At 40.8% G+C, this 15,227-nt stretch overlaps 1 protein-coding gene across 5 annotated transcripts in view; it reads left to right on the forward strand.

Annotated features, from left to right (window-relative positions):
- ARHGAP32 (Rho GTPase activating protein 32) overlaps positions 1-15,227 on the forward strand; it is a 252,566-nt gene that overhangs the window by 88,161 nt on the left and 149,178 nt on the right. For all 5 annotated transcript variants that reach the window (XM_049799524.1, XM_049799525.1, XM_049799522.1 and 2 more), the window contains exon 2: positions 5,879-5,987. In XM_049799524.1, coding sequence (XP_049655481.1) covers positions 5,880-5,987 — 108 coding nt within the window. In that variant the 5' untranslated portion in view covers position 5,879. The remainder of the gene's footprint in view (positions 1-5,878; positions 5,988-15,227) is intronic.

The raw sequence follows: 15,227 nt of genomic DNA on the forward strand, positions 1-15,227 counted from the left end.
ACTGTGGCTTACCTGTAGTGAAGTCCTGAAGCCTAAAGTAAACCCAAAGCTCATTTGTCTACAAAATATCTTGTTCATTCTTGTGATGGTGCCCAGCAGCGCTGCTTAATGCTGCTCACTCTTGGACTTGCAGTACTGCATCGCAATTCTGTTTTGATTGCTATCTGCTGTCTCTGCTGTTCTCCTCTTTCTTGAGCAGTATCTGTTAACAGTGTCAGACTGAAGAGTGCTTATTGAAGACAAATACGGTTGCTAGGAGCGAGGAAGATGAGCCAAGTGGATGTTGAGTTCTCTGCACGTTGCATTTGCAAGCAATGCAAAGCTTGATCCGTAGTTCCTTTTTAGTGCCCTGGTAAAGACTCTGTTATTTTGGCCTTTTGTGCAAATTAGTTGAGTGGCATAAATACCAGTTTTTATCAGATAGCGTTTGAAGCTCATTGGTTTTCAGTATAGACTTGTGTCAGCACAAGCCTTATTTAAATTTGGCTTTCTGGATAGAATTTATAGCTCAGAAAACATCACTTTCTGTGGAGCTCTAAATCCTCTTGAATCGTTGGTTCTGCAGGGCAGAGTTGTGCTTTTACATTGGTTGAGAAATCTCTAGGGACAACAGTGCTATATAAATAATAAATAAACTAATAAATCAGTTATCATCGGCTCTCACCTCCTAAATTGAGGTCGGAAAGAAAAGTCATTTGGGGGAGAAGCAGCAAGGCAAGCTGAAATGCCTGATGGCCCCACGGGGGAGCACAACCTAAAGATCACACTTGGCATTTAATTTAAAAAATATATAGCTTGTTCAAAATGAGTATCTGTCAAGCAGACAATTAAGTATCTGATACGAGGAGTCCGACATTCAGAATGCTTCATGCTTCCATGCTAGTGCATGGCTTTCAAACTATCAGGCACCTCTGAAAGTAATTTGTCAACACCCTCCCATCCTCCCGGAGGAGAGCTATTAATCTGCGTCTCACCAGCATCTAGATGACATCGAAGTCCATGACAATTCTGTTGCTCCTACCGCTGTGGTCTACCAGTGGGACGTGGTACACGCCAAAGAACCTAAATAAGGGGAAAAAACATTTTTGTAGGAATCCCACAGTATTTTAAAAGTTTCTGTCCTTACTCCTCCCCTGTTTAATTTAAGGAGCTCTTTCCAAAAACCCATGTTTTATGATTGTTTCTCTCTTATGCAAACCGAAGCGTGGAAGCATGTCAAATTTGTGGATGCGGGGCCACTTCAAACCCACAGGGAAAGTTACTGTCTAGTGGAAGTGGTATTCAACGTTTACAATATTACAAACAAACAGTAACTGTAGAGTTTATGGACATCAAGTGGAATATTAATTTACGCGTCCTGTGAAGCACCCGTTTTCTGCCTTGCGAGGCGTTGCAACACGCTCCTTCGTGTGTGCAGGTAGGGCTTAAAGCTCAATAATGCAGGACCGTAGGGGAGCCCGGTCAGGAGAACAGCACCGAAATGTTTTAATTCCTGATGAGGAGATATGGAAATACCATAAATGATGGGACCAGCAAATTGGGTTTGAGAACACGGAAAAGGGCCTTAGATGTTTTCTTGATACGGTTGTATCATGTACAAATGTACAAGCTCTGACCTGAAATTCATCAACTTGACCTACCAGAGAACTTTAAAGAATGGGTGTGAATGTGGACTGTGCCTTTTGTGAGATGTTGTGTAAACATTTGTTCCAGTACATTTGGTTCTCAATTTACAATGAAGAAGGATTCATTCATCTGAAGAGAGATTGCTTAATGGCCTCTATACAGCCAGAACTTTTATTAATATAATGGTGTCAGATTTCATTTGAAGGGCATTCAGAGCTGCTAAGCAGTTGAAGAAGTGGCATTTTAAATAAAATTGTATTTCTGTTCTTATGGCTAGTATTAAATTTTGTGGTGAATTTTCAGTCATTTACAACTCCCATGAAATAGCCAAATAGGCTTTATAGAACAGAGCAGCTTCTTTAATTTGTTTGGCCTTTAATGTTTGCAAAATATATGTGTCAGTGTTTTGTGTTAGTGCTAGGGGGACTCTAGGTATTTTCCCATCCTGTGAAAAAGAATCCACGGCAGAAACAGGATAATTAGTCTTGTTACAGCTTGACATGTGTGGTGAATCAGACATACGTATGTTGTGCTATTTATTTGCTCTATAAATTAAAATAATGTCAAATATAAATAATACACATGCATATAAAAATGTGTGCATATGATTATACCTATGTATAATATTCCAAGCTTGTCTTGGGGTCAGGCTGGGTAAAATTGCCGTGTGTCCAACTGCTAGGAAATCTCCTTCCCCCAGCTGCGTGGCTCTAAGGTTTTACGTGCCCGGAGGACATTTTCTTGGATGATCCTCTCAGTGCCTGAAAGCGGCGTGGCTCTTTCCCCGTCACACCGTCATCGGTTTCTCATTCGGGGGCTCGTCATGGGGATCCCAACAAAATACAGCGCTGCATCTTTGAAAATGAATCGCTGAGTTCCTGCAGCAAGTCCAGAAGATGAGTTGAGGGTGTATGAAGAAATAACGCTTAGAAGTGTTGTTGCAGGTGGATGCCAGTCCTGTGAGTCTTTTCACGACAGCTTTCCCGGGATCCCTGAGCTTCGGTTTCTTCCTCCGTGTCATCCTTGAGGACGCAGAGTTCCTGTGAAGTCTGTTGAAATAGCGTAACAACAGGAGTGTCTCGAGTTGCTGCTTTTCTTCCTCATCTTCCCCCTTTCTGGCCCTACTCCTGCCCGTGTTTCAGTGCTCCTAATTCACAAGGTTATTTTCCTTCATCCAGATCGGGGCATGGAGGAAAAAGCCGCTAGACTTAATATGTAAGGGATTAATATTACCTGTGGTGTCTTCAGTCTTCCTTGCTCTCTTGTCTCAGATGGCATGGAATTAAATAGTTTCTACTGAAGATGAATAGGGGTTCATAGATGGTTATCAAGTGTTTATAATTGTGCTAGAGAGAAAATCTTTGGTATAATTTCCAATATTTTTGTGGTACTGTGGCAAAGTATTTAATTTCCGTCAGTAGTAGAATATTCCGTTAAACAAGTCTGGCAAATGCTCAAAGAACTGACTGTTTTAAATATGCAATTGTACAGTCAGAGCTTTTCTTCTTTCTAGTGAAAGTCCAGAACACCTTTAATAGGAAGAATAATAGGACTGTCTTTCAGGATCTCAGTGGGAAGGATTTGGGAAGAATTTATCGCGGAGTTTTATACGTGTAATCAGATTAAACAAATCACGCGAGTAAATGGATTGGAGTCTAGTAAAAAGGACTGGCTACTGTGACATCCATGTTTGTCCACTGTGAAGGTAGAGACCCTGAACGTGGGCCTGATTCCCAAGGTTATTTTAAAATAGAACATATTCTTCTCTGCGCTCAGTCTTACCACAGGCAACGCTGGTATTTGAAGCATCTTCCCAGGAGTAACTGAACTAATGTTCACTGTAACCAGGCTAAGCATAGAGTTTGTGTACATCCATTTTATAATCTTAATTACCGATCTTTGCCCTCTCCTGTTTTGTAGGTTCTGTGTGGTAAATTTTCTAGAAAGTAATGCCTGTCTTCCATTGAACCTTGAAGGGCCTGTCAGGGACTTTGTGTGAATGAGGGTCAGTAGTTGTCAAATCTTGTGAATATTGCGTACCTATGGCAGGAGGAGTTGTGTCCCCGGGCAGCCCTGTGTTACTGGCAACATTTTAGACATTCAGAAAATTTGCTTCTCGAAAGGAAACCACGTATCTAATGAGAAATCCAGGAGGAATTGCGATAAGCCTGAGTAGTTGTGTAGTAAATTCAGTTGTAATCCAGAGTGCTGATAAAGATGTCAACTCAATCTCGTTATTTTCAAGTCTTTAAACTGAGAACGCGTGCATTTTGATAAGCTGTTTGTTTTAACCATGGTGTAGAAAGGTGGGCCTTGCTCATGTTACCCTTCCTTTCATTCCGTTGCCCGATGGAATTAGAATAAATGCTGCCTGATGGCATTAGACTGAAGCTGCTGTGGGATGATTTGTTTAGAATCTTTTTGTACATCTAGAAATCCCAAGGAAAGCTTTATTGAGCATTTTTCAAAATCATGAGATTGATTTAAAAAAATCAATTTTTGTTTGTTTGGTGTTTTTTTTTAGTTTATCTCTTGTTTTTGAGTTGTATGTTCTGGTTTTCTCTGCAACCAGCAGGTTTCAACTTTTACTTTCAGTTAAAATAAGTGGCAAACTTTGCATGTGGTGGAGCTGGGGTTGTGAGAAACAGGCCAAATCTTCTCACTCTTGATATGCAAAGAAGGAGAAATGAAAGAGCCACCTCTCCGAGCAACAAATTTTCAGGTTTACAAAAATCAAATTCTTTGGAACACACGTTGCAAAGGTGCGAGTCTTCCATCTAAGCTGGCATTGCACCTCTACATTCTAAATCGTGGTATTTTCATGTCCTTTTTTTCAGATCTATACAGCTTTCACCACGTAGGTGTATTTTTTCTTGCCTCGTTAGGGACAGCCTACTTCCAGTTGGTGATGTTTGCAGTGGGAATGGCACATGAAACCAGTTAGTAGCGTTAGCCTGCGGCATTATGACTTCTGGTTTTGAGGCCCATGTTCTCTGGGATGTGTTTTTTATTAGAGCAGAAATGTGATCACAAAGCTAGGTATAAAATTATATGGGATATAATTTTGTAACCCAGCCATGCTATTACTGTGAGTGTTAATTACTTCATTCTTAACCCTCATGTAGAGTACAAAAGAGAGTTAAATGCTTTGGCCCAGCCACTTATGTTGTCGTGTCAAACAGCACGTCGGGGTTTCAGAACTTCAAATCTTGGATCTGAAGCAAAGGAGTATTTTTTTTATTTTTTTTTAAATGGCTTTCACCGTGCTTCTTGTAGTCAAACAGTACATAAATCAGCATAGTTAACATTTAGCGAAACCAGCCCTGCTTTTCTGTCCACGTGTGTGCACTGTTGATTATCAAAATGGTTATCCTAAGGAAATAAATGGTGATCTATTAATGAAATAAAAGCCTGCCTGAATCTCATATTTAATGAAACCAGAAGGGATAATACGAGACTTTCAACAGGCCCTTGGTACTTCAGGTCTGCGCCATAAGCTCCGCAAAGGCACATTTATATGGCCTGCAAGTGCAAAAGCTCTCTAGCTGTAACAGCAGAATTGTCAGAAGGATAGGCTGAGAAGCTTTTAGGAATACTCTTTAAATTTTGATTTTGAGCCTCTGATCTCTCTGCAGGCTTGAAATATACTTCATGGGGTTTTTGAAAGATGGCTCCTTACCTGAAGAAAAGTTTACCTTGATAAAATGAGACTGATTTGAGCGCATCCCTGCAGAGTTGGGGCGGTTGAAGGTGCTCACCCTTCAGATAGGATCAGTAAGAACTAGGAGAGCTGATGGCTCAGGCCTTGGGATGTGAATTCAGGCTAAGATATGGAAAATGCTATCTCAATTTTAGGCAAAACATGCAGTGACAACTGAGGAATCAAATGTATGTATTTCTTCTCGTAAGGCTAATACTGTTTGCTTGGGTGATAGAAGCAATTGTTTTGAAACGGACTGAAAATTACCCCTCTGCTTTTTTCTGTGTTTTAAGACTTGCAAATCGTGCAGTGATTAAACAAAATTATCCATTGATTGGTTAGGAAGTGCATATTTCTCTCCACCAGATTTATACTCTTGTCCTGCTTATATAATGAGCAAGTGAGAGAAACTTAGAAGTCTGTAAGATTTCTGGATTTATAAAAGCATTTATACTGTCATATGAACCACATAACTGAGCACCATAACAGACTGTATGTAAGATTATCTAGAAATTGTCACTGAGTATCAAACCTGTCTGTCCTCCTTTCCAGAATGATGAAGTCCTCTGTACATACAGAAGAAGATGACTTTGTGCCGGAGCTTCAGAGAAGCATCCATCCCAGAGAGAGGCCAGACTGGGAGGAGACTCTTAGCGCTATGGTAAAACACCTTGTTGCATTTTCTATATGCATTGGTTTTGGTTCTGAACCCAAATACTCTTATATTCTAGTTATGCATTGATTGATTTACATTCCTTGACTTTCAGATTTTTCAATGGATCGCAGTACTCTCAAGAAGACCAAAATACTTTCCTTCCTCTGGCAGTTTGTCAAGGAGAGAGAGAAGGAGCATGCATAACGCTTCTGCCCTATTAATATGTGCCCCAAAGCAGGTCTAGTAACAAATTAAAAGGTCCATAATGTCACAACGATTTTCAGTCTGCATTAACCTTTTTTTTCAGCAAGACTTTTGAGCATGAAGGGAACTTCTTGTAAAAACATGCTCTTTGAAGCGTGCAGCATTATGGAAGAATAAGATTTTAGCAAAATGCTGGCTAAGTCTATGGAAATAAAACCTCATCCCAAAAGCTAACCTGCCGTCAGAGGGAACAGAATTGCAAAAAAGCAACCGCAAAGGTGCTGTTCTCATGCTTGCAGAAGGCACTACAAGTGGACAGTGGGCCACAGACAACTGTATTACCTTGATATAATTGTTTTCTTTTTAAATGATTGAGTAGAGTACCTGCAGTTCCACTTTCCCAACTCCCTCCAGCATTTGCTGAGTTTGGAAGGTCAGATGTTATTTTAATAGCAGCCAAATAGGGCAATCGGATTAGGTGGTTTTGTGAAGTTACCTTACCTCACAGAAGCTTGACCTGCCTCGTTTCAGTCTAGGAGTGTCTGGAAGTTGTATCTTGCTTTTTATTTTCAGATTTTCTAAATCGCCTCAGTGGCATACGAAGCTGAAGGGGAAATCGCCTTCTGCGACAGACCTTGGATAGGGGCAGGGTCTGAATGTTCCAGGACAGCAGTGGTGCTCTTGAGGGGTGGGCAGTCCAGCAGCGTGGCTAAGATTACTTACTGTGATGTGGCACCAGTGACAATTTTCCCCTCTCATTGGATCATGTGGCAGTGGCAGGGCTTCAGCCTGGAAAAGCCGTATGTTCTCTGCTTCTGGGCTGCCAGCAGTGCAGCAGCAGCGTGAGAGATGGGCTAGGTTTAGCTGTAGTGCAGGACAGTCAGATTCATCTGAAGTATGGGGCTGAGGGGTGTTCATCCCAGTGGATTATGTGAAGTTTAAAGCACCATTAATATCTGGCTGGGTCATGTGAAATAGATTTTGGATTAGCTGTTCTTTATACAATGTTCAGAAAATGTATAGGTAGTAAAATCCCTATGAGCCAGGTATTTATTTTAATTTCAAACAGGGGAACGAAGTACTATGTCTTACTCTTTTAAAAGCATCATCAAACCCCATAGAATACAATGATAATATTTTGTTGCAAACTTTATCTTCAAGCCGAAACACCCAACCCAAAACATAGGGTTCACCAGCATTTTTGTCTACTGTTATTTTCTGTGCTTGTCCATCTGCTTGACTCCTTGCTTAACCACTGCTAATTTTGACTTTTTGCAATTGTCAGTTCCTACTTAGGGTTTTTTTTTCCTTCTCTCCACTTTGGCCAGCAGTTCACGCTGGTGCCGCCTTTTTGAGAGCACTGTCTGTTCTAATCGGCGTTATTCAGCCAGCAGTGCGTGCTCCCGGCCTCAGCGCATGGTGCTTCTTAACACCCTAGAGCCAGGAGTCTCGTGTAAATCACTGTTTGACACCCTGCTGTCTGTAACCTCAAGGTGTGTCTCAGGAATGTGAGTCTGTAATTCAGTGTCTCCACCCGTAACACAAGTTAGCTGGCATACCTCGTTTGTTATTGTTTTTTAACATTGTTGATTTACAATGAAGGGAAGGTTCACCTGTTCTGACTCCACGCTTTCCCTGTTCTCATCCAGGCTGTTGCTCTCATGGACATGGTTTAGTGTTCAGATCTATACTGCAACCTACACATATGCATAATGTTCCTCCCGCTGTGCTAATTATTAATTTACTTTTTAGAACATGTCTTCTTGCACAGCTCTATGCCGGCAATATAAAAACTGAACAGTCCAGGTGGCTATAAAAAAGAGATTTAGAGGACGATAAACATCTCGAGATTTGCTGCACAATGATTTGGTATGATGAAGCACAAAGCTACATGTAAAGCTACTGAACCTGTATTTATGATGGCTTAGATTTGTGCTTACAGTGTTGTTTTGACCTCGTGGTCCTCTGCATATGTTGTAGGTGGGTAGAAAAACCTCGCTTGCTGATGTTTACTGTGTTGAGTGAATCAAATTTCCACTTTCAACCTCTGCCTTATGTCCAGTCAGAAGGTAGTATTTACAAGATGTAAATATTTACAGGACAGTGTTCAACGCTGTCACTTTCTGTTCTCAGTTTAACCAGTGCATCTACTATATTCTGTCTTTTTTCTGATCATTTTAAGCCTGAGACTTTTTTCCTTGTGCTTTTCCTTCATTTTGCATTTTTAGCTGCCTCTGCTTTAGCCTTTTCCCAGAGCATGCTGCTTACGTGGTATGCGAGTTTCTCGTAGTGGCACAATACATTTAATTTTCGGTTAGTAGTTGTTTAAGTTGCAGACTTCAGGTTTTGTTGTTGCTTGCTGTTTCAGCCTCTGCGGAATGGAGGCTGCAGGGGCTCGCAGAAGTTGGACATAGCTGTGGTGTTTTCTACTCTCCATTGCTTCCCATGGTAGGCAGCTGGAGACCCAACTGGGTGCAAGGCTTTGTCACTTTAAATAAATTTCACGTTCTGCCAGGTGAGCAACTGCTGAGACTAGCGACACTACGGAGAGCTTGGGAAATTCTGACACCGTCGACAGACCGGTGACGCTTATTCGTCTCTTGAACTTTGCCTGTGTACATGTTTTCGTACTTTGGGAAAAGGCGATTTATGCATTCACAGCTAGATGAACATACACAAATCATCCCTACTTTCCCTCCCCCCTTTTATCCGCAATGTATTTCAAAGTGCTTATTATTAATTTATATAAGTGCTTTGTTTCCAGAGCTTTTTCTTAAGAAGAAATAAACTATAAAGGTTTTTCTAAAAGTATGGAGGTTGAGTGTCCTCCTATACTGTAAATGTAAGGTAGGGCAGGAACTTTAATATTTCTGTCATTGCCAGTTTATTCTGGGCACCCGAGTAGCTTTAGTCCTTTGTTTGATACTTCTATTGCCTTTTTTATGTTTATGATTTGTACTTTCACCTACTTTTTAAAACTGTTTGTTTCTTGGTTGTGGTTTAGCAGAAAGGCGAGTGCTTTTGTATTGGAGACCTGGTTGGTTTTGGTACTGCTGGTGGTTCTCGAAACTTCATGGTCGTCATGAAACCCTGTGCTGTGGATTTTGAGAACTGGGCTGAATGAGATGCAACACTAGATGACAGACTACAGGAGTTAGATAATAAGACAGCTGCCCGAGTAGTCCTCAAGGGCTGCTAATATTTTGTATTCCCCTCCTGACTTGTGTTGTGTATTTTTAGAATTTGGTCATACTAGATAGACCATTTTTCTCACTGCCTCAGCCTCCTATTCCCACTGTGCTGCTGGCCTGCTGGGTAACCTTCACACATGCTGTTTTTTTCTTTCTCTGCTCCAGTTTGGAAAATGCAGTTGATGATATTGACTTTCTTTGTAGAACACTTGTGAGTTCTAGGGATGAAAATCTGTATTTGAGCCAAGTAATATTGCAGCATATGGATTTTCTAACGTTTCTCTGAGATAGTAATGTTATTTTAAAGGAAAGGAGTATCTTTTCCTTGGAAGGTCCAGAAGAGGGCTTTATTTCTGTGTTACAAGAAATGAAGTTGTGAAAGACACCCTTTATATAATATTTCTCATACAAGCCTACAAAACAGCTGTCCTCAGCCTGTCATTAACTTTAGCATAAATCGATATTTGTACTTAATATTACGTTTATCTCATGTTATTGACCATCTGACTTCCTCTCAGCACCTCTTCACGAGTTCAGTAAGTTGCAGTGCTTTAAAAGCAGTGTGCCAACAGCCTCTCCTCCAGCAGACTTGTGTGCTTACAGACACGGACGCACGCTCCGTCCCCGTTGACTTTTTCTTCCGTTTGTCTATGTTTTGTGGGGAAACAGGATTAAACCAGTGAGATAAATATAAAAATCTTTATTTCAGCACCCTGTTGAAATTGTGCTGTCACAGAAAGATGCCACCTGAAGCTGCATTAACCTGACAGGCACTAGAGAGAAGGTGAATATACTCACTCCAAAGCTAGAAATAGGATTTCTTTTGTGCACGTGTATATATGTGTTTCCGAAAAGGTTGTTTTTTCTGCAGTGTCTGCCACTTCTTTCAGCTTTGGAAGCTTTCAAAATGAGTCCCTAAAGCTGCGGTAGGTTTATTTACTGTAAGATTTTTTCCGTAGTGCCGTGAGCACAAGAATACAGGTGATCATCCTGACACCTGATCACATCCTACAGTGAACGTCTGCAGGGCTTCATTCATGAGTAGATCACGGCTGGATGTGACCAAGAGTTCCTCACCTTGAGGACATCAGCCTTTCCCGCGGTGGTGCACCTCTGAACCGTAGCTTTTGGGATCTAGAAGTACGATTGTCCATAATGAGGTTATTGAGATGACAGCCGTAGTATCCCCAAGTGTTACTAGTTTATAACCAGGTTGCCTAGAAAAGGTGTGATGCAGGAACTTCTAAATTACCCATGGGAAACCATTACGAATCCTTGAATTTGGGAAAAATGTGTAAGTGGACAAGGGGGCAAGTAGTTGGCAGTTGGTACACATCATCCTTTTTGGCTTATGCTGGTGAAGGCGTCTCGAGAAAAATACAGGCCTACAAATATTTTAGAAAGGCACAGGGGTTACACCCTGTCCTATGAAGTCCCTGGAATAATCTTAGTTCTTATATCAGGTCAGATGGATTCTGAGATCTGTAGTATCTTCAGCGTTTGATACTAGATAAGGTAAGGTACCATGGCTTGCGAAGGTAATAAAGGCTTTTTAATGAGACCTCAATATATCACTGTTAAATCTGGGACATGAGTGAGGAGAAAACTATTTTTAAATGCAACTTATAAAAGTGTGTAGAGATTAGCAAATTGTAAAGGTTTAAAGAAAGATTTCACTCTCCTTCGTGCAGGGTTTTGTTTCTCATTCTTTGTACGGCACTTAGCCCAGTGCTGCCCCAGATTTTGATTGTAGCTTCTGCAAGAACAGATGCAAAAAATCGGAGTACGTAGGCTTTCTTTTTCAGTTATTTTCGTCTGGTTGGTTGGTTTTTAATTCAAAAAACATCAGGCATGTTTCTGAGTACGTTAGTGCTGTCCCCAGCTAACATGAATACTTCCAGGAACTGTGGCAAAATCCGAAGAACAAGGGAGTGTGGTAAATCCACTTGCTTGGCCCTGTCAGCTATGGCGATTTCCAAAAAGGTGGTTTACTGAAATGCTCTCATTTCAGCAACCGATACATACATATAATACCCTTTAACATGTAAAAATTAACCTTTTGGATTTGTTATTCCTGTGGCTTACAGCTCTTCATGCTTTGTATACGTATGAACCAACATCAGAATTTTACAGCTGAGTATCTGGTTCTGAGCTCTTAAGTAACTGTGCAGACAGTTTTGTTAGACTGATCCTGTTTTCAGGTGAGTTGTATGCCTTGGACTTCTTTGGGAAAAAAGAGTGCTTTTGCACTGTGCAGGTTCTTTTTAAAAGTCCAAAGTTCTAAGCTCTCAGGTGCAAGGGAAAGTTTTAGTAGATAGGAAGCTGAAATTCTGTTTTTTTTCTGTTGTGGTTTTTTTGAACAACTTGGACAGTTCAGTGGAAATGGACTTCAGGTATTTCTTCACCTAGATGCTCCAGCAGTTGGCTTCTGGCTCTAAGTCTTGAGAGTCATTGCATTTCTTGAATGCTATGGAAGGTGTTACCTGAAAGTTTGAAGCTTAGTTTTGTGCTGGTGAAAGCTCTCAGACTTTTGACTTGCCTGGGTTAGTAAGTCTCCTGTTAATCTTGCAGAAACTGTAGTATGTCTTCTCTATCCAGCACTTGGCAGCATTTTTATGTGAATCACCGCAGCTTAGGCTGCAAAGCAGATAGGTCACAGGGCACCATTTGTAACAAAGATAACGATGGGATAGCAATGGGATTTCAGATAGCGTGGACAATATAGGCGTTGATATGAGACAAATGTTCCATGCAGCACACCAAGCAGTCATTGGGCTGTAATAATATTTTGGTCAAAACAGTTCTGGTCTGGCATTGTACCAGTAACCTATATTTCATTTTCAATTCACACAACTTGTTTTCCTTGTTATTGCTGCATGAATCAAGTATTTTTTCCCTCGTTAAGCTTTTGGCGAGGTATTACATTGTTGTGTATGGTTCTTTCACTCCCTCTGCCTCTTGGTTAGAGAGTCATTTTTATTTCACAGGCTAACTCCCAGCATGAAGCTTGTCCCTGAGAATCTTTGAAAACTGGGACAATCACTTAATTGGCACATTGGCTTCCATTTGGGTTTGCCAATTAAATGAGTTCAATTAATCCAGAATAGATACCGTATTTTTGGCAGTAAGTATTAATTTATAGCAATCACTTAATTTTCATTGGCGGTGCTATAGAAGCAATTGTTTCTGTTTACATTTACTGTCTTTACGGTGTATGCAGTCTTGCAGTACAGTGTTGATCCAGGAGAAAAAAAGATACATTTTCTATATTTCTGTTTTAAAATCTTTGTATACGCAACACTTAGCAAAGAAGGAATGACTCGGGATTTCTGAGGCTGGATGAGTAAAGTTGGTTGTTCACCATGATCGCCAGTTTTAATGCACCCTGATTTTGCATATGTATCTATTTCAAAGTGAATCTGATGCACGTCAGTAAATTCAGTGTCTTGCTAAGTGATTTACACGCCACCCCTAGTATTTCTTCTTTTATGGTCGTAGGGGATAACGGCAATTAAAAAGATAAAGATGGCACTGGAGTATAATGGCTAATTTTTTGAATGCTCCCAGTAGCCCTCTGCCAAATTACAGAAGTGTAGGTAGGCATAAACGTGCTTTAATGTACATTAGGCACTTAAGCCTGGGTTTACTGAGGCATTAGGGAGCCTGAGTGCCTCTGTTTACCATACTGTGAGTAAACCGCTGGGCTCAGTGGTGTACGTGGTATCAGTAGCAGCTGTGCGGCAATTGCTTGGTCTCTGAATGACCAGTCTGAATTTCTTGGGGTTTAGGTTATAGAATTTTAGGTTCAATTTCGTGTCCCGGTGTCTTCTATAATTATCACCCATTGCTCAGACAAGCTGCCTGTTGGTGACAGCATGGTGATGCTGTTCTGATGGTTGGTGCTGGTAATGCTATTGTAATTAGTCCAGGTTATTCACTATTTTAAGTTCTGAGAGGCAGTATGAGAGGAGCTCTGAAGACACATTGTCATGACCCTCCGCCTCTTTTCCTCCCACCTTATTCCAACAATGATCTCTTTTTACACAGTTTGTTGTTGTAATACAAGAAACGCCACGTTTGTTTGAAATGTACTTATTTGGGAGATAAAACTTATAATTTATTTATCTGTCAATCACTTTTCCCTAGTCCCAGCTGCTTGAAAATAAGATGGAACATCCAGGAAAAGAAAGGAGTCTCTTATTTATAAGCGGTTGTTGTTGGTTTGGGTTTTTGGTCTTGGTTTGTGGGGTTTTTTTTGGGGGGGGAGGGGGTGGGTTTTTTTAAATCAGTGTTCATTGCTTCTTAGTTACCATAACACAAACAAAGATGGAACAGTTTTTGAAGGACTGTCAATAGTTTGCTCATCTATCCCCTTCCGTTCCCCAACCCCCAAGTTAACCCCACGAGACAAACAAAACATGTCAGAGTATATATTGTCTCGCTGAAGGTTATAGGCATGATTTTTTTTTGCCATGATTCAGCCTTCTTATTTATAAGGTGATGGATTATTCCCTGAAAATGTTGGTGATCTTTACCCTGATATTTTAATTTAAATCATTCCATACAGTTCTGCCTCGCTACATTTATATTGGTCATTGCTGTGTCAGTGTAGGTCTGCATGATGTTTGTTGGTATTTGACCAAATACCGTGGTTGCTAGGGCACAGATGATTCTGACTGCAAAACCCAGTGTTTTCACAGTAGCAGCCTTAACACTTCATCTTTGCTTTAGGGTTGTTCCATGAAAATTTGTGATGGGTGCTGTGGGGGCTTGCTACAAGTGCTTTTTCCATCGAGTAAGGCTTTAAATTGTTTCTCACCCTGGAACGTAGTATGTCCCATTTAGTTAATTTTTCTCAGCTAGCGCAGGATCCATAGGATTGTGACTGTGACCTAATTGTGTGAGGATGTGTGACCTCCTATAAGTAGACATCAGAGTTGCTTTGCACAGTTGCAGACTGAAAAATCACTGCTGTTCTCTATAACATCGGCAAGTTTATCGACTCCATGTTATCCATGTGGGACTGGATGTGGTCTGTGGATTCAAAGTACACCAGGCTTCTCTATTGCAGAAATCTACTTTAACAAGCTTCTGTCTTTGATTATTCCTTCCCACTTCCCATGCTACAGAGGACTGTCTCAGGACAGTTATGGTGAGAGAGTTTCTGGGATGAAGAGTTGGGAAGTGAATCACTGAGCTAATCTCATTTAAAAATAATCCCCCAAAAGAAATGCAGTTTTCCTCTTCCTTTTTTAATCTGGATTGTTTCAGGGACTTACACTGTAGCTACTAAAACAGTTGCAGCTGCAATGAGAGGAAATAGGAGAGAGTAGCCTGGGGCTGAAGGATTGGGGTGGGAGTTTAAAAAATTTTCTTTACTTCTTCAAGCCAGGCTATCTTGAAGCTCTGCCATCAGGCGAACAGTGCTCCTGAGTGTAAAAGACGTTTTAGGGTCTGTGTGTTCTTGATTTGCTCTGTGGCTTGTATTGCAAGCAAATATTTTCAGCTTGAAAACATCTAAAGTTGCTCTTTGGTCTGGTTGCAGAATCCAAAGTTTTAACTGTTGGTTCTGCTTTGTGGCAGAACGTTTTTTTCCCCCTGTATTTGTATGTGGCTACCTGACTGCTCTTGGTTTCTTAGTCTGGTGTGTTTCAGTTGCACGCATGGGTAGGAATATCTTCTTAATTTGGTTTGGGTTTTTTTTTCCCTCTGCGCATGTGGTTTTGGTTTTGTGTCTCAGTCTCTGATTTTTCCTTAAATACTCACCTTTAGGGAAAAAAAAAAATCCCTTGGTTTTAGCTGATAATTTTACGAATGCAAGAAAACCTCCTTGGAGGATGATGATTCTCAC

This window comes from Accipiter gentilis, chromosome 5 (genome assembly GCF_929443795.1).
Source record: "Accipiter gentilis chromosome 5, bAccGen1.1, whole genome shotgun sequence".
NCBI classification, from domain to species: domain Eukaryota; kingdom Metazoa; phylum Chordata; class Aves; order Accipitriformes; family Accipitridae; genus Astur; species Astur gentilis.